Raw genomic sequence first — 25,870 nt, forward strand, 5'->3', positions numbered from 1 at the left:
TTTTAATATTTGCAAAAAGCCAATCATAAAATAGGCATTTTTCACACCATGTCAGACAGCTCCAGGTGTCAGTGTCCCACAGTCAGTCCCTGCCTGCTCAAGGCGCCGTGTGTAGCACACCTAGATCCAGCTGGGCTTTAATAAAATGTGAAACATTGGTGAAAATGTGAAGTTTTGGGCTGCGTGTCAAGGAAGTGACGGGCCAGCCACACGTCACTGTCACCCAGCAGCACCAGCAAGGGACACGTGCTCCAGGGGCTGATTGTCTGAGGTGTTTCTAGACAGAAGCACTCAATGTTCTGTGTGCTTTCCAGGCCTCTGCAGGAGCAGTTATCAGCAGTCTGAAAGGGAAGGTAAACACAAGTCAAGGGAAAGATTAAAGCAAACAGAGGTGCTGATACAAAGCAGTTAAAGTCAGTGTATACACTCTATAAAATGTGTAATTGTTTCCACAAAATCTCCCTGATATTTTCTGAGCACTTAGGTATGCTTTGTTTGATTATTTCATCCCTTAAAAGACCAGCCCTAATTTCCATGTAATTTTTTTTAATGTTTCTTTATTGTTGGACTGTATATTTGCCCTTCTCCAGGATTCTGAAACCATGCATCTCATCTGTGAGTTACTGAAGACATTGCCAATGGCTGTGAGAATGTTTTAGCTCTTGTCCAGGGTTGCTCATTTCAAAGCATCCAGTGTATTGAAACTTATTTCAATCCACCCATTTCTAATTAGAGATAAAACAACTGCTTTCCAAGTGACATGCTGTCTTGCAGAGTTGATTTGATGAGATGGTTTTGATTTAGTAATGGGGGCACTGTGCTGGTTTATCAGAGCTGATAAGTGGAAAAGGGAGAATCAGCAGTGGCTCTTTGGGAGTCTGGATAGGGAAGCACAGCAGTGATCAGAGGATTGATGGTAGAAGCATGCAATGAGGTGCCAGAATTTGCACAGTCACACATGCTTTTTGTGTAAGCAAACTTTGTCTGTGCCATAAAAATATACAAAAAAACAAGTGTAATAGACTGTTATTTGCATGCTTATATCACCTGTCAGACTTCTTGTGTTCCTGTTTTTAATTTTTTTAATAATTTTAGACAGTAAGATAATTTGGTTGTCTATTGTAAAAAAAAATGTATAATTACACAGAATTGTCTGCTTAGGGAGGATGAAAACTCATTAGATTTTGCCTACCTCTGTGTTTTGTCCATCCTGGGCCTAAACAGCTTCACGTTTTGGGTGAAGAGGGTACAGTGCTTCAAGTGAAATTTGCCACTGAAGTTCAGTTCTAGGTGGAAATAGTGGTTCCTGAAAGCAAGCTTTCCTTAGATCTTACAGAGAGAAAAGGAAACTACTTTGCCAACTGAGGTAAAAAATATATAAAGAGGAAACAAGTTCAGCTCCTTTGTATAATCAAGTGTCACTCTGCTCAAGTGAAAAGCAAAAGAAACTGAAGATACAGTTCTTGGTGCACTATTTCAGTAAAGCCATGTGAGACACTGAATCAAATTTTGGCCTGGTATGACTCCCTGACCTTGACAGTTTATCCTGGGGAACTGTTTTGGCAGTCAATTGCAGACAGTGTGACAAAAATGGAATTTTATACTCTAGGGCTGATTTTTACACTGTTTTGGAAGCACCTACTACTGCAAGAAGACTCAGTGTGGAGTGGTGCCAGCTGGTACAACTGGAATGATGATGATGCTGATGATGAAGAGGAGGAGGATAGCATGTAATTAATAAACTGCTCTTTAGAGAGCAGCAACATCTGAGAAGCAGATGTAGACTTAAAACAGCTTGTTCTTTTCATGTTTTGCTATTCTTCTTCAAACTAAATCAGTCTCTCATATAACCAAGCTGATCCTGCTCCAGAAATAATGTATTTTAGGACCATTAAACACAGTAGTATTCACTTACTGGCACTGGAGTTTGTTAGCCAGTGTCGCACAGCGCAAATCTTCAGCCTTTACTGCAAAATTATCTCAATATACCTCTATTGCATTAGTGCAAAGCTGACATTTAATTACTGCTTTGCAAATCAAGCTTTGCTCTGTGGTGACTGACTGCAGGTGCTGAGTTGTGCCCTGATGCAAACAGCAAAGACTACATGATTGCTTCAATGGCCAGAGGTAAAAAGCAGAAAATGGGGGCAGAGTGTAGAAATGGGGAGACCAGCATAGATGAATTTGTGTCTGCCTTTAAATGGTTCCTTTTTGTTCTAGTCATTGCTTGCAGAAACCAGCTACAATCCCTCCTTGAAGAAATCAAATTTTTCACGTCTGTGACTTGCTCACGCCCTGTTCTCACACCAGCACATTTGATCAGTGTGCCCAGATTGCCTGTTGTGCTGAGTGAGGACCTTTCCTCAGCAGGGAGGATGAAGGAATCCTTCCAGTGTTGGCATGCTGTGGGATGGCCAGAGGGCACTGCAAAGCTGTTGTTTGTACACACCTGTGTGAGTGCACGCACACACACATGGGGATTCACCTTACAAATCAAGGCTAGCTCATATTTGTAGCATCAGTCTACAAGAAGACAGCAACAGCCTCATGGCCTGGCTCTGTTTAACTGCAGTGTTGGTATCCAGTTCCCTGCCAGCAGTTGTCTGTGTAACCACAAGGTGGAAGAGCTGCTTTATTTATGGTGCCTTCTCAGCTTGCATGAAATGCACACAACTGTGCTGGCAAGTTTCATTAGTGTCATTATTTAATTGCTACAGTACATCAATGCCCAAGGGCCACTTTCAGGACCAGAAGTCCTTGTGTTAAGTGCAATGTGACCCAGCCCACAGTCCTGCACAGAGCTTCCTGCAGGCAGATCCCTGGGCCCTCAGGGTGCTGCAGGAGATCCCTGTGACCCCTCTGAGAGTGCAGCTGTACTGTGAGTCCCTGAAAGATCATCACGTGGGGAGCTCCATGAGATCCTGCTCAGATGGAGCAGCTGCAGCTCCAGTGCTCTGACAGAGTGTTCCAGGGACCAACCACAAGTGTGACATGCTTGACATCCCCTTTGCCTGCCTCCCCCATGCTGTCTCTCAGGCTGTTTGACAGGTGCTTGTTAGATGTCCCTAAAGGTTTATTTATGCAGGTGCATGGGCTCTAGGGGTGGTGGCATGTGTGAAACAAGTCACTAAGTGGAAGTTCATGATCTGAGTGACAACGGGGCACAGACATAAGGATGACCTTCAGGAAACCCTGAGTAGACAACATTCCTGAAGTAAATTGTTTGCTACTAACCTAAAAGAGACTTAGCTGGTAGCTCCTTTAAGCCAATAGCCAGACTCCATTGATCCCACAGAGCTAGAATCTCCCTGGTAGTCTGTAATCAGGAGAAAATCTCCCAGTTTGAGGAGCCCCAGGCAGCTGCCAGTTACAAGTGGTGCTCCCCAGGGCTCCACACTGAGGCCAGTTCTGTTAAATATCTTCATCAAAGATATCATCTGGTCCAGGGGGTGGAGGGCACCCTCAGGAAGTTGCAGAGATGACACCAAGCTTGGTGGGAATGCTGATTTGCCAGAGAAGACACTCCAGAGGGGTCTGGGCAGGCTGGACTGATGGGCCAAGGCCAATTGCATGAGGTTCAATGATTGTGAAGTGCTGGGCCCTGCCTTTGGATGTTTCATACCTGTGCCTGTTTGGAAAAAAAAAATCCAATTTCAATATCTAAAATGAGATATCCAAACCATTGATCAAATAGAATACATCAAAAGAAGTTTGCCAGACATAAGACCAAAGTTGCAGTGCATGAAAGCATTTCCAACATCATTATCAGGACATGAGAGGTTAACTGAATATCTTGCCACTGCTTTGCACAAAGTGTTTTGGGTCCTGAACTCTGTTATGACTCACCTCCGTATTTCTCAAATTTGTTCACCCAGGTGTTCCTAGAACATCATTTTATTCCATGTATTTATGGCAATTCTTAACAAGGTGTCTAAAATACTGTACAACACTGTACCTTTAACAAGCTGTGCTCCCAGCTGGCAGCATTACAGCAGTGCTTGCTCAATAATGAGAATCCTGATTTCTGCTTCTGATAAAAGAGACCTTCTACATAACACACACTTTGTGTAGCACAAGGAGTCAGTAGCTAAACCCTGATCCTGTCAAAGAACAAGAAAACTGCAATAGGAGTATTGTTTCATCCTGCATCTTTCCATGAAACCTCAATATTTCAAGTAGAAACAAAAGGTAATGTGTAGTTCTGCAATGAGAGCAGCACTATTGATTCAGAAAAAGCTCTGTAATTGAGCTACCTTCTGTTTGCTAAACCATGCCATGGAGGGGACAAATTATGGTAAAATTATGCAGATCAGCCAGCAAGGTCAGAGAGTTACTTACCACCATCAGCTCATGCAATATGGGCACTTGCAATATATGCAAGAGGAATGAAAATGGTTCTACACCCTTCCCTGGGGGATGCAGTGTTGGTGAGTGCTGGCCACAGAACTCCAGATTAGACTGATGATGGCTGGTTCTGTGCAAACTGTACCTGCCCATGGAGAACCAACAGGTGAGTATTGCAGCAAGACTGACAGGCCTACAGCTAATACAAGGTTAAACTCTCTGTACCATCTAAATGCTTCCCATGTGTTCTCTCACAGCTTCTTCAAGGTTTCAGAAGCCTTCAGCATGCTTTTATTTATGTTAAACCCCTCCTCTCCCCCATAGATTGCTTATTTTTCATGCCCTACTTGTTTTTCTGTGGCTTATCTAACTAGATTCTGTAAAAAATGATAATAGACCTAACAAAACCAAATGTTTTCATATTTCTGGGTATTAAGAACTAGCTTTTACATATATGATCTGTTTTTCAGTCATCAAACTATTGACCTGGAACCATTGTTTAAAAAAACCCAAAACCCCAACAAACAACAGTGTTTGGAACATTAAGGAAAAAAGTGCTTGTCTTGCAAATACTGATGCCAATTTCCCTTAAGGGCCCAGTAACCAGATAGATATAGCTCTGATAATGGACCAATTTACATAAAAATCACTGCCAGCTTGACTGTAACATTCCCCACGTGGAAATTGGCCAGGGGTGGAAATCACCACTATTAACCTGAGAGCCTTTACACCTTTGCAGAGACAGCTTTTGGCACGGAGCTTTAATTTCAACAGGAATTTTATGAATCATTAGCAGAAATACCTTTTGTGCTGCAACCACATTGGACCTGTATTCGGGAATGGAAACCTACCACCAGAGGAGGTGTTTGGTTTTCAAGTCAGCAAATGTTACCTGACTCCCTTGAGTCCAACTGGGAAGTTCCAACAGTGGTCAAATAACAACGTGAACATTGGACTTCAGCATCACCTGTTGTGCTTCAAATCAGTGTTTGGATATTGAATTTGAATAACCTCATGCACCCAGGGCTGTGGAGTTACACACAAAGCTGTGCTGGTGGGGTGCACACAGAGTGAGGCTGAGCTCTGCCTGTAGCTGCATGGCTTTTTCATGCAAATTCAACCTGTAATACACTGACATTTCTGCATGCAGTAATTATCATGTGCATGCTTGAAAAGAAAATGCTGTACATGTAAAATTCTGCTTTTGATCCTGGAATAGAACTGATTTCTGTTTATTTTATGGATATTTGAAGCTCTTGCTGAATAATTCTGTGATTCTTTCAATTTTCATCTCTTGACAACATCAGCTTTTAAATCCAAACTCTTTGTAAACTACCTTTTGAGCAACTGTCTTTTTCTTTCTTCTGGAATTCTGAGCAGCAGCAGAAATTCATCAAGTAAATTGTCTTCCTGGCTTTAAAACCAAATCTGAAACCTAAGCTGTTCTGTTTGGTACGTAGTGAATGGGCTTTGATTTGATTTTTATTGTATTTCATTCAAACTTTATTTTAAAAATCTCCCAGGGACACTTGCATGAGAAACACTTTGCAAGTAAAACAGCATTGTATTTCCAGTCTCCCATTTTTAAAGTCTCTCCATTATTGTAACCTTTTTGTCATGCTTACTCATCTCCATAATAATCCACTGTATGGCAGACAACTGCAGCTGTTAGGTCATAGAGCTAGATGTCTCTGTAGGTTTTTTTAATGGATTTTTTTTCCCCCCATACTACAAAAGGGTTTCAATGTGTCATTAACCCAGTGACCAGCACTTCTGCAGTCAGCCTGTGGGCTGTCCCCAGGCAGCTATATTTCCACTGTTCTCTGACTCCAGTTTTGTCTCGGCTGATTTACTGACATGGAATTTGGTGTGGATTTGAGATCCCTCAAAAAACCATTATGGCTTAAATTGAGCAGATGATCTTTATGGGTGGTTCAACAGTGAGTTTTATGTTGATCCTTGTAGTTAGTCCCTTTAGAATTTATCCACCCATATTTTTCAGTGGAATGATGGTGACTTTCAGCAGATGGATAATTTCAGGTTTGGATTCAGGTTGGGCATACAAAATGTATTCTTGATATCTCTTTCCTTGTAAAAATTGCAGTTTAAATCCAGACTAGATATAAATAACAATATATCACTTCTTTTTATTTACCTTTGATTACTGTTTATCTCTCAATCTCAGAGAAGGCTTTTTTAAATGCTAAAATTTAACAGGCTTGGTTTGATCGGCTTCTATTTCCATCATTGGCCAAAAAATCCTGCTGGGTCACATCCTCTGAATAGACATCCCTGTGGATCTCCTAATGCACTTTATAAAATGCATCCAGTAAATCCAATAACAACAGAAATATGATTAAATACACAGTGAACACATGGCTCCAAAAAAACCAAGTTAGAGCTTCACTTTGAATTTTTACTTACAAAGATTTACTTTCCTTGTGAAAGTAGGCCATATAAATCTTTATCAATATTTACTTAGCTCAGCTAGGGAAATAAAACAGTAACTACACCCTGATCTGTGCAATATCAGAGCAGTACAAACACATTAAAGTCCTCCTTAAATGCAAGTGGGCAGGACTCTGGCCAGCTAGAGAATTGCTAACACGCCTGAGTTTTACAGACATGCCAAGAGGCTTAGCAGCCTTCAGTGAACATTGCTGTTACAGCAGCTTGCCTGAAATAAGAAACAAAGAAATCAGATTAAAGACTGAGCTGCTTAGGGCAGCAGCATTAGTATGGCAAATTTCCTGGCAAGAGAGCTGTGATTTTGGGAATCAGATGGCTGCTTTATGCTGCAGTGCTGGGTGGCAGTGGATTCCTCATCCCTTCTGAAAAACACAGAACAATAACTGTCAGGAAGGTTTTATCATCTGTGAATACTGGAAAGAGGGTAAATTTCCTGTTCCTGTGGTTTTGTTCATCTGCTATTTGGCATCTTTGTGTAAGAGCCCAAGAAGCCATCAGGCAGTAAGCTATTAATGCAGCAGCTATGACAAGGCTTTGGAGCAATTTCAGTCTTTGTACAGCCTCTGACTGTTTGTCCCTCTGAGCACTCCAAAGAGCTGGCTTTACAGTGGGCTGGCTCCGGAGCTGAGGTGAATGCTGGTGCATCCAGGCAGCCTTTGATAAGTGAATTTTCAAGTGGCAGTGCTGGCACAAGCAGCTGCTGTGCCACACACCCCTCAGTGAGCATTTGTTCTCTGTGCCTCTCTCTGTGCTGTGCTGCTGTAAGCAATTTGTAGCTTCATGGCAGCATGGGCTACAAAATTATCTAACTGCAAAATGCTTTTTCAAATCCTGCAGATGAACTACAGATTTGGTCTTTTTTATACTCATTTAGGAGTTCTGACTGCGGCATGAGCGAATACCTTGGTTAGCTTCAGCTGAGGCTGATAATTAATGAGAGCAGCGAGCATGTAACAGCTTGGGCTTCAGCATGGGCTGTCCAAGCCAGCCAGAGATCACACTGAATTGCTCTGACAGCTGGCACCTGCACTATTGAATCTTCATTGCTGATCATTACATCTGGCTTGGAGACATCTATTCAGCTAAAAATCACATCTCACAGCACCAAGATGGCCATAGCTTTGCCTAATGGAGGTGTGCTGTGCTCTTTCTGACAGAAGAAGGGAGATGGAATCAGACACCTTTAAAAGCCACTTTTCTTCTTACTTTTTAATCTTCTTACCTTTCCCTATACACTTTATAGTGTACCTGTGGACTATTCAATTAGTTAAGTGGGCAACAAAACCTTAAAACACGTCATTAATGAAGGATGCTCAAGGAATAAGCAAATTAAGAACCCCTTAAGTTTTACTTAGTTTTATTTAATTCAGTAGCTAAGCAAATAGATGCTATTGTAAAACAGCAACATTGTACAACCCTTTTATGCATATTCTGTAGGTGATTCCTTGGATGCAGCAGGGCCTTTTAGTGGCTAGTTAAATCAGTCACAGATTTGTTACAGAGCTCCCCAGAGAGCTGAATTTTTCCTATAAAACATGTGGTAGATCCTCTAAATTCAGGTCTCAGTTACCCAGTAAATCTACTACAGTTCTGCAAAGCACCTTCTCTTTTTTTGCTTCTCTGCAACTGTGTCTAAGTGGAGTATTTTATTAAATCAGATCTGCTTTGAGAAAAAGACAGTTCATTCATCCTTCTAATTACTACTGTTCAAATTTAGCCTCAATTAGTGACCACTCAATTTGCTGAGATTAGCTCTGCCTGTGTCCAAGTGAGACTGGCTGTGAAGGTACATGTAATAAGCCCTACATTCCTCCTTCTACTTAACACATCAACAATTAGATATGTGGTGTTGCTTTTCTATAAAGGACTAAATAAAATGTCCTTGTTGGCTGCAAACACCCAATCTCTCCTTTCCCAGAAAAGCTCAGTTTCTGAATGCTGGGGACAAATGTGTCACCAAAAACCAAGGAGGTGAGAGCAGTGGAACAGTGTTATTGTTCTACCTCTGTACAACACTTTCTGATATGTGAAATGTCAAGTTACAGAGATGTGAGCCCCTCCCTCTAAACACACAAGACAGCCACACAAAATGTTTAAGGATGTGTTATTATAATTGTTTCACATAGGTGAACCTGGGCAGAGACACCAGATGCCCAAGACTAACAAATGGAGTAATTGAACTGAAAACACACCCAGAGAGGTTGAAACTTCTGATCAGTGCTCTAGTTACAAGACATCTCCCTGTGATCCTCCTCCTCCTCATACTGGGGAGCCTGCAAAAGCCTATTGAATGGGTATTATAGCTTTTTATGTTTGGATTCAGCAGTTGTTTCAGCCACATTTGAAAGGAATGAGTCAGGAATTTGTGTATGTGGGAAGTGGTTTCCTCTCACATTACTGCATGTATGGATGAAATACATTTCTTCTACTATGAAGCTGCTGAATGGGAAAATAAAGTAGTGCAGCTGACTGGTACTTTAGTGGCTGTACTTGGACCCCGATAATGAAAAGCCAGTGGCCTTGGGAGGCTTGTTTGGACAATGCATTCCACAGAAAAGATGGGAAAATCACTTGTATTATTATAAAGAATGAACTAGAAAAGGACAAAGTGGAGAAAAAATACCAATATTAAAACCTGATAAATTAGAGACCCAGTTCTTTAGTGAAACCTGGCCTGGCTGAAAATGCAGGAGGAAATATGGCTTTAAGACATGAGCTACAAAGCAATAATGAAGACGCCTCCCTCTGTGCTTCAGGCAGTTTTTGCAGCATCCAGTGCTCAGGAATCAGGGATAATGATAATGGCTTGTGCCTGCAGTCATTACAGCCGTGGCACGCACAGCATGGGAGGCATTAACGACAAACTCAGGGCACCAAGCAGCGAGGGCAGGGCAGGGCAGGGCTGGCTGGAATGCAGGTCACCTCCCAGCCTGGCCGTGGCCACAGGAGTGCGACATTTCAGAGCAGGCAGGGCTCATCTGGTATGAGAAGGAACAGCAGAATTTTGGCTGGAGCTACAACCTGCCCAGAAATGAGTGTGCACAAATCCAGGGAGCTGGTGTGATCTTCCTTTTGTCCTTCAAAGCTGATTTGATGCTGGAGCTGTAGGGTCCTGTGAGGTCTGGAGCTGGTGAGCAGCCCAGTGGCTGTTCCCAGCTTCTGGGGAACTGGAAGAGAAACAAAGGAGTTTAAGGACTGGTATGATAAGTGGGCTGAGGAAGAAATGGGATTAGAGGAAGAGAAAAAGGAGAGACTTGCTTAAAGCTTTTGGGAAAACCCTGAGGAGAAAACTTTGAGAAAACTTCTGAGGAGAACACTACAGCCAGAATAAATTGGAGAAGGGAGAACACATAGGGAAGTACTAAAAGATTTCCCTATTTGTTCCTTAGCTCATCAGGAATTTAAGGATTTTTTTGACTTGAAGCCCAGAATAGTTCAAATTATTTAAAGACCGACACTGTTTTTTTAGAGTACTTTGATGAGTTAGGCAGAAGACAGAGTTGCCAGGTATGTTTTATAAAAAGAATCTTACTGCTGTCAGAAAAGAACTTCTAAAAATAATGTTATACATATGTATATAAACTACATGGGACATTGTGGAACACTTAAGGTTTGAAGGTAATTCCTTAGGCAGGGCAGGGCAGCCTGTCAGGATCCAGAGCTCCACTGTGGATCCCTCCAGCAATGCCAGCATGCAGCCCCAGCCTGGCCCATGCCAGGGGTGATGAGTGAATTACTCCAGGAAACACCAAACACACTGAGACATTCACTGAGAGAGAAGGAAAGTGTATTTCTGCCTACTTTCTATGTATATTTTTGCCATTTCCAAATATTTCCTTTGCTTTCAACCTCTACACATCAAATGATAGCAAATTGCAAATGTGCTAGCTCCAGCTGAGCACAACTGGGCGTGAAATAGCTTTCCTTTGAAGCTGGAGCTAAAGTCCCCTTGAAAAGCTGTAGGGAGAGCTACAGACATTTGCAAATGAAAACTGAATTTCTGACCAGGTGACTCAAAGCATTGTGATTCATGAAACTTTTTTTCAGAGGAGCTACATAATCCATTAGGGGAGCAGGCAGTGAAAGGGACCACCCCCGTAGCTAAGACAGCAATCACTAGGTATACAGCTGATTAAAAGAATGTCATTGTCTTCCAAATCAGCAGAAAAGCAACATAGATCTTTGTGAATATATTGTAATATTAAAAAATATATTCTAGCTTCTTTTATTTTTTCACTGATTGGAACATGATCATGGATCTCAGTACACATCTTAAGCAGAGGGGAAAAAACCCCAGAATCAGGAGATCCAGGGCCAAATCCACCACATGTTGTAACACTCTGGAACCTCTTCCCATCTCTGTTGTCAGCCTCTTGTACAGATGCTCCCTCAGCCTCTTACCTGGAGCATATTTGGGAGTGCTGGTAGAAGAGCTGACAGCTCTGTGTGCACCAAGGCAATTTTCTTTTGGCAAATCAAGGCTTTCTGAGTATCAACGTGTGTCTGCTGGAACAAAATACAGACACTGCCCCATAAATCTCAATATTGCACACATGCGAAATGCAGTGTGTGTGTGTTTGCCTGTTGTGGGCAGGGACTGAGACCCAGGCAAGCAGCCCCAGCAGTGCTGGGTGAGGGTGAGCAGTCAGATGCCTGGTGGTTTCCTGCTTGACCACATGTATGAAAACAGACATGAGAAATCCTGCAGGGATCTTTATGAAGTCAGTTATCTATGGACAATTTCAAAATTAAAACATTAGCTGGGGTTAAAAATTGAGAGCTTCAATTAGCTTTTTGTAGCATTTCACTTTTTTGCTTTTTTCCCTGTGTGCCATGTGACCAGCTACCATTCCAACATTTTTCTTCATGTATGGGAACCAGTGAAATACTTCAGCACCTCAAGTGAAACTGTGGTGTATGCTTTTGCTTCATAAACCCCCCATCCATTTAAACAGCTGGTGGCTTCCAGCACTGCTTGCATTTTAGAGTTATGGATGATGTAAATTCAGCCTTGATGAAACACTAAGCTAACTGCTGCTCAGATGGAAAGGGGCTGCAGTAAAATATTATTTCAGTGAAACCCACACTTGGTGGAGGTTGGAGAATGCACACTCTGTAATTTATATTTTGCTTGTATCAGGTTTTGTCATAGAAGAAGTTAAGACTCTTAAGAACTTTGACAGCAATGTGAGATTACCCATGGACACAGCAGAGCTGCAGATTCTTATACTCTCAGAGGGATGTTGGTTGAGATCTATACCTCTCAATAAGCATGCTTTCTGCTTCTGCCTGCCTCAGACAAGCTGCACTTTCAAATACTGGTTTGGAAATTTTCGTCGTCCCAAGGGCAACCCAAGGAACTGCATAGGGCCCACATAAAATTAAGAAGTTAGTGCCCCCATTCTAGATATTTAATCCAGAAAAAACCCCCAAACATTCCCCTGTGCTAGACATTGTGACTTGGGCAGAAACAGAGACAGACACATGGGGGTCCCCCCTGGCAGTCAGACCCCATGGGCAGCAGGAAAGGTGATGCTCAGAGCATGTGAGGGAGGTCACTTGGCCCTGCTGCATGAAAAAAACCTTGTTAACTGCCCAGTGCAGCTCAAGCTCACTGATTGCAAGGCCAATATATAAAATGTCTGTCATTATTCTCCTCAGTTATCAAGACAGACCTTCTCAGAGTATATACTTTCCTTCCATCCAGCTCATTAAATATCAGTATTAAAAGCAAAACATATGAAGTGAGAAAGAAATAGCAAGTTCACTACTGAAATAAAAGTTTAATTGGAGTGTGCCAGCTGAGTTTCACACACATGGTCAAATATTACTAATGAAAGGTTGCAAATATCTCCCTTCTTCCCTTGAAATATTTCAAATAGACTGTCTTTTAGGGAGTGAAATCCAGTAATTAGCCCAGGCTTTAAACCACAAGGACTGTAAGGAATTGACCACAGAGCAGAGACCAAAGACCAAAAAAAAATCCATTAAAGAAAAAAAAAAAAAAAGGAAAGAATTAGGTACAGTTACAGAATTTGATGTTCACAAGGAAACCCTTAATGGATACTCAAGAGCATTGCTTCCAGCTGCCTTAAGAGCCTTTTAGAGAAATGAAAACAAAATTATTTCACAGTAACAACAAAAGTCAAAGAATTTCCACTATTGGATGGTTTTTGATTGGAAGAACTTTCTACTGATTTCATTTAAAAACTTATTAAAGCAGAGTTTGCCTTCTTGATCTTACACCTACAACTGCACTTGATGACCAGAGGGGTTGAGATTTTAGCAACTGGTCACTGATTTGCACTGCTCAAGTTCATGGTTGTCACTACTCTGTTCTAGGCAGTTGATAACCTATATAAGCAATGGAAAGAAAAAGAGGATGGCTGAATAATACAGAAATTATGCAAACACAAGAGTACATATTTAGGCTGTGGCACACATTCTGCTTGGGAAATGCAATGGAAGACAAGCAATTAGATGTAAGGCTCATGGATTTACTCCTTTTCTATGTGTTTTCCTTAATTTCTTCCCCTCAAATCCCTTCTTGTCTGAGCATTCCTCAGTGTCCTACAAGAGTTATCAGGGAAAATTAGTCCTCTTCCTTCTTAAAGTTTTTATATGACAGCTTAATATTCCCACTGGATATTTATAGAATAATTAATGAATAACATGAGTTGAAATTGGGAAAGGGCTTTTGGATCATCCTCTCCATCTCTCTCTGCCATAAGCAGAGCACTGCAGTCAGAAAAGCAACAAAGAGAGCTGGCATTCTTGCAGCCTAAAACATGATTGAAAGAGAAAATTGAGATGCTCTTAAACACAAATCCTGGAAGTAACTCTGGGTAAACTATCTGATGCACTCCCTCATTTCTTTGCTTTTTTTTTGTTTTTGTTCCACTTTTGTTGCTGCTTTTGTAGTTATCAAAAGCCACTTCTTGCTGGCAATGATTATTCTCACACAATATCATAGTTTAGTCTTATGTTTGCCTCTGACATGCAGTCTGCATTGCAGCATCTTCCATTTACAGCTGTGGCCCAAGAGCACCATGAGATTTCCAGTTCTCTTGTCTGCAAGAGATACACTGCAAGGCAGGCACCAGAGAACTGAGAATAGTTATTGGTAACTCAAATAGGATAGCAATTTTCACTCTAACCTACTGTCTTCAAGCCCTACAAAGGCTAGCACTGCCTTCAGAAGCACTGTTTGAATTGTTCCTCTTCCCTGTGATTATAGCCAATTCTGTTGGTAGAGAATTAGCCTTATTAGCCTCCATTAAAGCTATTACAGAAACATTTATTGTTTAGCACATCTCTCCTTTCCCTGTAGCTGCAATGCTGATATGCAGATAATAGTGGTCTCATTTATTACTTTTTAGTTGGCATTCCTTTATCCATCTCTCAAGGGAAGTTTCCTAACTGAGCTCCAAGATCCTGGTCATACCAGGCTTTGTAATAAATAGGATTTATGTGAAAATTTAACATCTTTCTTGTCTTTGCTAGAGACTGCCTACCAACCCTACTGAAAGACTCATTTGTGATTTGCTGCCAAAGGATTAGTTTTCTACCAGCACAGGTTCAGGTCTATTAGCAAAGACAGGATGTCTTGACTGTTGTGTCTGTGCCTTAGATAGTGTTTGCAGGAGCTGGTGTTCTTGGCTAATGGACCTTGGCTAATGGGATTTTGTTTCAAACAAAGGCTTTTCTATGTTTTACCTTTGCATCAGTCAATTACAGTCTGGCACTTGTTTCTCATCAGCTGGCTTACTCTATTTCTTAGCTTCCTGGGGATGAACAGCAAAGGAGGGATTTCCCTGGCTGGAGCTTTCTGCCATGTGTCTGCTGTGAGCTGAGCCCCGGCTGCCCCTGTGCCTGTCAGGCAGAGTCCCAGCAGCTCAGGCTTCACCCAGCACTGGAGCTTGCACAGCCAGACTGAAGATGCAGAGCCACACACAAGGGCTGGACAACCTTGCCTTTCAAGCACAGAAGTGCAGAGCACCAGAACTATCGAATTAAGCATCATCAGAGAAGCACAGCTCAAAGGCAATTATGTCCTTAAGCATGCGTTGCCCTTCCCTCTGTGTGGGACCCAGCTGTGATCCAGAGCCAGTGCAGCATTTTTCTCCCCAAATTCTTCAGTCTCTGCAGAATCTGGAAGTGCTGAGAGCCCCTGGAGTTCTATTGGTCCACTAAATCTGGAGGAGGAGGGATGAGGTCCCGTGGGTTCAGCCGGGCCACGAGGCACACGTCGTAGCTGTCGTGCATGAGGACGTTGGTGGCCGCCACGTTCCACTGGTTCTCCCACGTGTCCAGCTCCAGGATCTCCTTGGAGATCACTTCATGGCGAGCTGAAAAACAAAGGCAACAGCAGCAGGGGGCAAGTCAAACAGGATCCAAGAGGTTTGGGCAGTTGTTATTATGACCCTTCTGAAAGGGGAAATAAAAAGGTAATTTCTGTGGTACTGACACTGTCAACAAACAGCAAATTAAAAAGTGCAGATGGAAATCTCCACAGTGCAGTCAGTCCTCACACTCTGGGTGCCAGGTGCAGAGACAAAAGCACCAAGTGCTTCATCATTGTACAAGTATGCAGGTGGCAGTTTATCCTGCAGTCAACTGTCAGATGCTCATCTTTTAGAGCCAGAGTGTTGCCTCTTGTTCACAAGCATGCCTGCATGCAGTGTGTTCTTTTCTTGGCCCCAGCCAAGATGCAATTCTCAGGCTGCAGGAAGCACTCCAATACTATGGCTTTTCTTGGGTGCACAGTCTGAACATCCTGTGATTTAGGGAGAAACAAAGACAGAAAGAGCCCCCAAGGCTCTAGATGCACTTTAGGTGTTCTGAAATGCTGAGGAATTTGTCATGGACAGGCAGGTTAGAAGAATGTCATTAAATCACAGCCAACCTCCAGACAAGAAGCTTTTTACAAAGACAAACAAAACATAAAGGAATCACCATGAGGCAGAGAACCAGCAGTGCTATATCAAAATTCTTACAAGACTACAAATCCTTCCTTTGCTAACAACAGTCCTGAGCTCTGCAACAATTGTTACTTAAAGCCAATCTTATGTAAAAATAAAACCATCTTTCATTTCTGCTCACTTTTTCTTTTCATCTTAAAGTTGCTTTCTCACAGCAAGTAACTTTAGCCTAAGTTTTCCTTACTTTGAGCTGAGGACATGCACGTGCTTTGCTATCAGATGAGCCTCAGAAGAGATGCTTTAAAAGCCAGGTCTCAGACTTCCAAGGACAGACACTTTGCAGGTACCAGGGTAAGAACCATAACAGCAAGAAACATTGAATACTCAATGCTGTTTTATTGAGTCTTAAGAGACTGGTGACAGGATAAAATTTACAGGCTCCAGAGTGAGATTCCCATTCAGCTATCCCTTATAGGAATTTTTTAATACAAACAAACCTCCAGCAACAGCCCCATCTCACATCTACCACTTGCACCTGATGGTTTGGGCACTGCCCTTATGTGTAGCTGACACTGAAGGACTGAAGAAGGGCAAAAGAATGAAAGCAGAAGAGCACCCAGAGACGCAGATTGTTCCTCACGTTGGAAACAGACCACGTATTTCTCCAGGGGACAGCAGCTCTGGGGGTTGAGTACAAAATTGGTGTTGATGTTACAATGATGCAGTGTGGTGGGATTTAAAATACCCCCCAGGCTCCCCTGCAAGGAGGAGCTTTGGGGTGTGGGGAGGTCAGATGGAAACAAGGCTTCTCCTCCCAGAATTGGCTCCCTTGCTGAGTGGGTACAGGACAGTTCTGTTTTCAGCAGGTTCTGAACATGCACGAGATCTGTGGATGTTGCACAAGTTTTGTGGACATTTCTGCACATTTTTGTCATGCTTATCTAAGGAATCCACTCACCATCACCCTCTTTCATCTGGATACAGGAGGGCAGCACAGCTTTTCTACCCCAGCTTCCACAACTTGTTCTCATTTCCCCCCATAATTTATTGTGGTGTAATTTTTGTTGGTCCAAAGCCAGACCTCTGGGACTCTCATAGATCTCCACAAGCCTACTCTCCAGGAGCTTTGAGCAAGATTGCAGGATACAGTCTCATCTGAACAGTCTTTGTTCCATTCCTTTTTGTGAAACAGGTTATGATGGATTGCTTATTGAACCTGGACTTTATAGGAGGAAAATAATACATTGGAAGTCTGCAGCCATTCAAGACAGAAGACAGCAAACTACTAAAAAAGCCATTTATATGTGAAGAGAGAAGAAAAAACTGAAAAAGATCAAACAAATAACATGTGCCACTACCAGCAAACTCCTGTGTGACCCTGCAAGAGTGAAGAGGTTTTTCCTGAGGCAAATGCAGGAACACAAACAGACCAAAGCTGTGGCACGGGAGGCTCCTGTCTCTGTGGTTTTTTATTAGATCATCTCTTTTATGCAATAAATTTTTATGCCTGGATTTTCTTTGGCATGCACGATGACAAAAATGAGACAAACACAGGAAAAATAATCAAATGCTGGAACCAAGACATTCTGTGAGTGATTGCAACACTTCAGAAAAAGAATTCATAATTAAAACATCAAAGGCAGGTTCAGCAGCCCTTCCTTACAAGCCTTGCTGTGTTTTTTCCTGACCTGGGTGACTCTCAACCTTTATGTCCCTTGTTTCCCTTTTTCTGTGGGATATTCTGACTGGTTTTGTTCCACATTAGAAATTCTGCTTTGCAGCACAAGCAGTGTTAGTTAACTGTTAACCCTTGGGAGGTAAAAAGAGTCAAGGGAAGCAATAACTTCTCTAGTTTTATCGTGTTTAAAGGAAATTAAGCAGCACCCTTTAGATGAGAAAGTTCATGTGAGGCAAAGCACTGCTCAAAATAGTCATACTTCAGAAAAAAAATTACACCTTTTCTATTTAAAAGAGAAATGAGTTGAAAACCTTCAGTTCTCAAGCCTTCTTCTAATCTTATTTTTTCTTGGTAAAAACAACAGAAAAAGTGGTGCTTTCCTAAGAGAATAACACCTTTGATTCCAGGCTATAATGCTGGATTTGGGCTTTAATCCCAATAACAGCTCAAAGGTACAAATAATTCCTGATTCTTCTTCATTGATTTGCCTTATTTAATTGCAATTTTAAAAAGGCAGTGTCATAGAAGATTATTCTAGTCACAGGAGAATCATATGACACCTGCAGAATGATATTGGCTATATTGCAGAGATCACCTTCCTAAAAAGCCACCCCACACAACTCTCTGTCCTCATTGCATTATTCTGCCTCACCAGACAACCACCTTCCCTAATGAAAGGGTTTCACTCATTTTATTTCTACAGAATGAGGCATTGTTTTTCTGCATGTTCTTCTTTAAGAAATTAAAGTTTTAAAGAAACTTTCTTACCCTGTGTTTTTCTGCACTGGATTTAAACCACTTTAGATTAGAATTATTCCAATTGTACAAACCTATGCCTGATGCAGATCCTTTTCTAGCAGTAAAACAGTGATTTATTCATATTCAGGAAAGAAAGAGGCTAAACCAACAAAGGGATCATTAATCCCAGTGTAACTTAATCCCCACCAGAAATGGTGGGGTGTTAAAAAGAGTCAGAACTCTTTTGGTACAGCTTTGCCTTCTTGGTGTACAAGTCCAGACTGCAGGTTAACAGTGACCCTAGAAATCCATCTCTTCCCAGTGCAAGACTTAAGTTACACCTCAAAATGTTCTATTTATGAGAGTTAAAACTGTATTTTATATATGCAAATACAGTAGTCAAAGCAAAATTAGTTTTAAGATTAACTTTTATATTCTAGTCTGCAAACAAAACACTTTTTCACATTAAATTTTTCTTTGAATGTGCAGAAAGGAAAAGAACACAAATATTAATTTTCAGTAAGTGATTGCCTGCCTTCCATATACACAATCATGTTTTTTCTTGGAAACGTTTGTGACTCACTCCCCAAATATGGCCAGACTTCACTTTATGCCATAAGTTTTCTCATGCCATTTGAATCAGGATTGAACATAAATCAGGATGAACAATTCTTGGAAAGACACACAGTATGACTGCAGGCAACATAAATATTTCATTTGCTTTTTCATCTGTTTTGTTGTTGGTGTTTTTTTGTTTTGCTTTTTGGATTTTTTTGCTTTGTTGGGTTTTGTGTCTTTGTGGGTGTTTTGATGGATTTTTTTTTTTACCACGTTAGAATTCTGATTTGGAGGCTGGGAATGAAAGAACAACTTTCCATATTACATTAGTATTTATTACCATGCTTTTTGGACCTTTCTTTCTCATTTGTAACTGAAAATTCAGGTACAATTGTCAGGTTTTCAGTTGAGAGGGATAAAGGGAGGCAGATGTAGAAGAATTAAGCAATATGCTTAGCAGGTAGAAAATCCATACTCCATCCAGGACTACTAACCACACAGCAATTACACTTGTAAGCCAAGATAAATAAATCCTTTCTGCTGTAGCCTGCTCATTGTCCAGAGGATTGAACTTTAAAAAAAAATCATTCTGAATTTCCATTCACTGGAGGGAAATCTATGGCAAGTTTGCTGAAATGTGGTTGATATTTCATTGTTTCTTGCAGAAGCCCATTGACATCAGCTGGGAGGTTTGCTCCAGCACAGGAATGAGGAAGCAGAGTGGTGGAAACAGTGAGAGCAGGTGCCAAGCCACAAGTCATGGTGCCTCTGCATCAGTGCAGGGCAGGAAAAAAAAAAAAAAAAAAAAAAAGTATTCTGGGACAAGTTCACCTGCCTTCTAGCAGTGACAGAGCCACACTGACACACTGTTAGATGGCCAGCAGCACCTCAGCAACTTTATCCAGAGCAGGGCCACCTCGTGTGCTGGGAAAAGCCTCAGTCTGTCCTTGAGGACATTCTCACACAGGCCACTTGTCTGAGCTCCTGCTGATGCTGGTTCTCAGGCTGATACAACCTTTTGTTGTCCTTTCCAGTTTGAAGGCTTCTAATATGCTCTCTATTCTTTTGCCATAGATCAATTTGTATAAATAAATTTTATAAAAAAGACATCCAACCTGTAGCAGCTGGACTGCTGTCTGCTCTGCTCTTGTCATGGAAAAAAGCACCTGAATATCACAAGGTGCTTGCCAATTCAACAGTCCTTGAAATATTTACTCAGGTGTTTCTTTCACTTGTCTGCCCAGTTCTTGTCACCAAACAGCCACCCAGAGCTGCCTTGGAGCAGTTCAGCCTCCACTGCTGGTTTGTACCTGTTTTGTCATGCCATTATCTGCACCAGAGAATGATTTCAAGCACATGGGACTAGCCTCTGCTACTTATCTTCCTCACCACTAATAGCTGCTTCCATAATTACATGAGGTGGAGTTAGGTGACCTGGGAATTCATATTTGTGTTGCAATGGGATAGAAGTGCATTTAGATCATTACTACCAGATGTCCTGGCTCCTCATTTGCAGTAGGAAAAATAATAAGTTCACCGAGTCTGTGGCCTCCAATCCCATTTGTGTGTGTGTGAGCTGCTCCCCATCTCCACCAGTGAGACACAGGCAGCACCCTCAGGAGGTCAGGGCCATCCATCATCTGTGCCTGTGGGCAGGAGCATGCACAGAATCCACAGCTTGGCTGGGCTGTTTGAGGCTGGCCAGGTGAAGTGCCCAGGCAGTGTGTCCCACCATCCCACCAGACACACCCAAAGCTGGGAGGAAGGCGGGGGCTTCAATTCACCACTGTGCACCTTGCTGTTTCCCCAGCACCTGCATGGAGTAAGGTAAGCTATTCATTCTCATAAACAGGTCCTCCCTCATCCTGATCTGCTGTGCAATTCTTCAGGACCATAGATTCATGAGCCACCCATTCACTCACAAATCAATGGAGATGAAAATTAAATATATATATAAAGAATGGGCTGGTCTACAGAAGGGAGCTCCTAATTCAGTTGCTTATCCTTGGGACTGACCCAGCTGCTTAAGCTTTTAAAATCTTTCCAGATTTTGCCTCCTCTTCATGGCCAAGACCTCTTTCAGGCACAGTCTCACAAGCAGGTGATAGCAGGATCACAGGTTACTGAGGCAGCAATATGAATGAATGCAATATGAACTTATATGGGTAAAAACAGCAAATCAGAGTAAGAACTATTTGGCTCAGCCCATCCTGAAGTACTATTTCTAAATGCCTTACGATAGGTTCATATATAATTTATAGAAGATATAAAACATGTTTAGACTGTGCACGACAGTTTTGAACACAGTTGATGTCACACATGGCTACAAGCCATGTTTCTAAACAACCTATTGACCTATTCAGCAGTTAATTAAAATGCATTAAAATATCTATTAATCATTCATTAACCCTTTATAAACAATAAATGAGCCTCAGTAAGAAGCAGGACTGAATAGCTAATACCACTTCCAGAGAGTGAGAAGGTCAAATTTAGATGTGAAATGAGCAGGTGCTGCTGCCCAGCAATTCCCCTGACCTGATTTGGCCTCATTTATGGCAGCACATTTCCAGCTAATGAGCAGGGTAGATGAGCAGCTCTCCCTGGGCAGGCAGCATTTGCAGGGGTCTCTCCAGTGCCAGCAGCTCATGCTGGTGCTGGGGGAGGATTTGGTGAAAGGGAGAATTTAGTGAAAGGTCAAGCTGCATTTTTTGGGGTGGATGTGGCTTGTGAGCTGCAGAGCCATGGCAGTGCCTGCAGCCCTGAGCAGAGCAAAATGCAAGGGCTCTGAATCCCTTCCATTGGTGGGAATATTTATTCTAATGGCAACAACTGTGGGCAGGAGAACTTTAATTATTCATCTGTGCACACTAAATTTTAACAGAGGGAAACAAACAGTGCTGCAGATAAGCAGCCGGGGTTTGAACCTCTGCTTTATTTAGCTGGGAACATGGGAAGGTGCTGGAGAACCAGGTTTTGTTCCAATCTCTCAACCCCCAAGCTTCACAAGTGCAGTATTTACTGTGCCAGACTCCTTAATATGTCTATATTTAATTCCAGTAATGTTCCATAACCACTATAATAAAAAACAAGCACTAGAATGATTCTCCATCTAAATCACATAATGGAGGAGACTAAGGGGAACAGCTTCCATGGGAGATTAGTCAAAATAAATAACTATTAAGTTAGTCTGCTATTAGGAGTGGGCAGTGTGGAGATAAAAACTCATTAGCTCAGCTGGAATATAGTAATTACTACACAGTTCTGCACTGCTGCAAGCAGAGCTGCTTCTATTCCAATGCATGGATTGCAGATTATGTAAATGAGGAAGAATAGACTAGAAAATGAATCCACTGTAAATTTTTGTTTTGTTTATAAGAATCAAAATTAACACAAGTAGCAGGACTCTGTATCACTGTCACCTATCCTGGGTAACAGTTGCAAGCACAAAATAATTTAGGTTCTTGCATGTCCATTTCACAGATATTTCTTCCCTTCTTTCTTTCTCTGGCAGTAACATCATTCAAGAGAAAAATTTATTTCTACTTGATATGAGTAAGTAAATAACAAAACTGGATTAAGCAGCTCTGGTACCGTATAAAACTACACACATTACAGAAAATTTCAACATACATGTTAGGGAAGTACATTCGCCTCCTCTGCCCTAAGCTACACAGGAGGGAGATGGCAAAACTGCCAGTTCAGAGACAGCTCCACAAAAAGCCCCATTACCTGATGAAATTATGAGACCTTTTAGGGGATATGTGCTGCTAAGAGCAGATCTATTAAACATTTCATAATTTGCATTGGGGTGCTTGTACCTGTACTTTGCACATCAGCTGATGTCACATGTATGACAGTATCACAGTACAGGTGGCATTTTAATTAACATCATAGAATCATTTAGGTTGGAAAAGGCCTCTAAGATACCAAGTCCAACCATTAACTCAGCACTGCCAGGCTACCCCTAACTCACGTCCCAACTACATGTGGCTTTTAAACACCTCTCGGGATGGTGACTCCACCACTGACCTAGACAGCCCATTCCGGTGCTTGACAGTGCTTTAGATGAAGAAGTTTTCCTTAATATCCAATCTAAACCTGCCCAGGTGTAACTTGAGGCTGCTTCCTCTCTTGTCCTGTCACTTGTTACACCTGGGAGAAGAGACTGACCCCACCTGGCTACAATCTCCTTTCAGGTGCTGTAGAGCCATAAGCTCCCCCTGAGCCTCCTTTTCTCCAGGCTAAACACCCCAGCCAGTCCCAAGGAGGTTTGTGCTCCAGCCCCTTCCCAACTCCCTTGCCCTTCTCTGGACACACTCCAGCCCCTCAATGTCTTTGTGTAGTGAGGGGCCCAAAACTGATCCCAGGATTTGAGCTTTGGCCTCAGCAGTGCCCAGTACAGGGGGACAATCACTGCCCTGGTCCTGCTGGCCACACTGTCACTGATACTGCCAGGATGCATTGAGTTAAAAAAACCCAAAAAACAAACCAACAACTCAGCTCTGGATTTCAGTTTCCAGACAGCTGGAACAACACCTATAGCCTGAAACTAAAGCTACAATCCCCAGCCACCAGATACAGGCTACAAGTGACAATGACTGCAGATGACATAGTCCCAGTAAGCAGGCACACACACACCTTTTCTTTCATTACTTTCACCAGAAAAACATTTATAATGCTCAGAAGCAGTCAAAAAGAAAGAACCTGATCTGGCAGGCATTTTATAAGGGTGTAATCCTGCATACCTGAAGAGCTGCTCCCCCTCCATCAGGCAGCCACACTAATGAGGCTGCTTCTGCTGGGCACAGGCTGATGTCAGTAGCTGTCAACCTGTGCAGCTTGACAGGTTTTTGTTCAATGAAAAGAAAATAAAACACATCAACAAGAGCACTGTACAGTCAGGCTGCAAAAGCTGGTTTAAAATCCACAGTTACAGCAGGAAATGTGGCAGTGTTTCAGCAGAAATCTGGCTGGCTGTTGCACACTGAGCCCTGCTGAGTATTCATACTTGGGGTAGTGCTTTCACCCTGTGCTGAACTATAAACCAATGGGAAAAAATTAAACATGTGTAATTATCTTGATGAGTGCTACAACAGTGCTAGAAAATGACATTTGTGACAAAGGCTTCGTGAGCTGGAGCAGAGACAAGCAGGTTAATGGCTCCTGTTTACCATGGAAGTTTTAGTAGAATATGAGCTAATTTATATAAACAACTGGACAACAGATGAAGTTTTGCAAGTCTCATTAAGGAGGAGACAGATTCAAAACAAGAAGTGTGTTTTTTGGGTACTTATGACTGTAAAAACATACAAATTAATCAGCTAGTGATAACAATACAGAGGTCTCAGATGTTTGCACCATCAAACCAGACACCAAGTTCTGGATGTCTTTGCCCTAGGTAAGCCAAGTTAGAATCCCTCACATCCTGATTTAAACCTGAAGCTTTAAAAGAAGGAGAGCTCCTCTGAATTCTGAATTTCTTTCTGCTCCTTCAGAGCAGATATAAAGCACCAAGGATCTGAATCTCCCTCTGAAGTGTCTGTGGTTCTCCATCTGCTGCAGGGAGCCCAGGGTTACCAAGTGTAGGCACTGCAGAGAAGTGTCTGAGCTTCAGCTGAATTAATCCCCTCTCCTCTTCCATGGCCTCTGACCTGAGCAAGCCTCAGCAGGGGAAACCTTACAAGCATTACCAACATATCTCAACATTGAAAAATATTCCTGGCAGTTCAGAGGGAATTTGAACACACTTTGGAGTTCACTTATCTTCTAGAAGGACTCCCATTGCTACTGTCATCCAGCCAAGCTGACTTCCCTCTTGAGTAGCTGCAGTTTTTCTTCCTTTTCTCCTGGGGATGATGTTAGGGCTGCACCATTTGTCTTCCCTTCAGGCAGACAAGGACTTGTGACAGGCAATACATATGGAATGGGAATCCTGCCATCACAAAACTTCAGTTGTCACATGGGACTCAGAGAAGATGGTAGGTGAGCAGTACTTATCCTTTCTTCCAAATTTAGGGCCCTTTAAGCAGTTAACAACTGCTTTTCAGCTTTGGCTACAGCATCTCTGGGCTCTAATGATCCACTTAGGTCTGTACACAGGCAGGAAGGCATAGAGAGCATGACACATACCAGTCAAAAATTACATGAAACAATGTCTTTACCAGGTCAACTTCCTGCTGGATCAAGAGTGGGTTTAAGCAAATGCAAAGGCAAGTGAAGGCTGAAGAGATTAGGACAGATCTATACTATACAGGGGGTTAGTTTCAGCCCTATAGGCTAAGACTTCAATTGCAGCAGTGATTTTGGCTTATTTTCCTTTTTTTTTCTTTGCTGTGCTTATTCTTGAATGATCACAGCAGTCTTTTGGCATTCAGCAGGCAGAAAACCCAAAGACTACAGCTGTGCTTCCAGCTTGTTCCAAGAACTCCAACTGGATGAAAATAAATTACAATGTTTTGTAAAATTGGAATATCCTCTTTCAGTCACATCCCGCACAAAAACCAAAGTGACATGCCAAGAAACCCAAAGACCAAAACCAAACAAACACATCCTAAAATAATACTATCTTCTACTAAAGCAGCAGAAGCACATGCTGTTCTGTACCTTGAGGCTGCTGAGCAGCTGTAATTGTGATAGTGCAGGGTCAAGGCACCCTCTCCAAGCTCCCATGTGGCAGTAATAACCCTCCCTCACTCCAAAGGGTAATAACCCTCTCTTCATCAGGCAAGAACCCTTTCCAGCATGCAGAGAGCATGTGGCCAGGGAGAGAGGCCAGCCAGGTGACACCTCCACCCTCAGCTCACGGCCTCTGCCCATCCTTGTCCTGATGATGGAGCCAGAAGCTGTTATTGTTGTGACCACTTAGAAAGCCCTTTTCCTGTACTAACTTGCAAGTCACATTAATCAGCCTGTATTTAAGGCACAGGTTCCTCTCAGCTCCTAAACTATGTGGTTACACTTGATTTGACAGTGAGACTCTTATTTTGGCTGCCTTGTTAATGACTGCCTAACAGCACAACTGCACACCACTTCTTTACTGGTGCACAGAATGCACATGTAGGGGGTCAGAATTCAGGTTGCACAGGTAACTGCAAAACTGGCATTTTGTAACTTTGACTTCTTGTTTTCCAATCTAAATAGCACTATTAGTACAAAGGAGTTC

The 25,870-nt window shown here is 42.2% G+C and overlaps 1 protein-coding gene across 2 annotated transcripts in view; it reads right to left on the bottom strand.

Annotated features, from left to right (window-relative positions):
* Window positions 1-12,576: 12,576 nt before the first annotated feature.
* The window catches only part of KBTBD12 (kelch repeat and BTB domain containing 12), a 40,696-nt gene continuing 27,402 nt past the window's right edge, over window positions 12,577-25,870 (bottom strand). Inside the window, exon 6 of one of the 2 annotated variants that reach the window (XM_063164773.1) lies at window positions 12,577-15,161. In XM_063164773.1, coding sequence (XP_063020843.1) covers window positions 14,992-15,161 — 170 coding nt within the window. In that variant the 3' untranslated portion in view covers window positions 12,577-14,991. The remainder of the gene's footprint in view (window positions 15,162-25,870) is intronic. The other variant, XM_063164774.1, reaches the window with a different exon arrangement.

This window comes from Melospiza melodia, chromosome 10 (assembly GCF_035770615.1).
Source record: "Melospiza melodia melodia isolate bMelMel2 chromosome 10, bMelMel2.pri, whole genome shotgun sequence".
Classification (NCBI taxonomy): Eukaryota; Metazoa; Chordata; class Aves; order Passeriformes; family Passerellidae; genus Melospiza; species Melospiza melodia.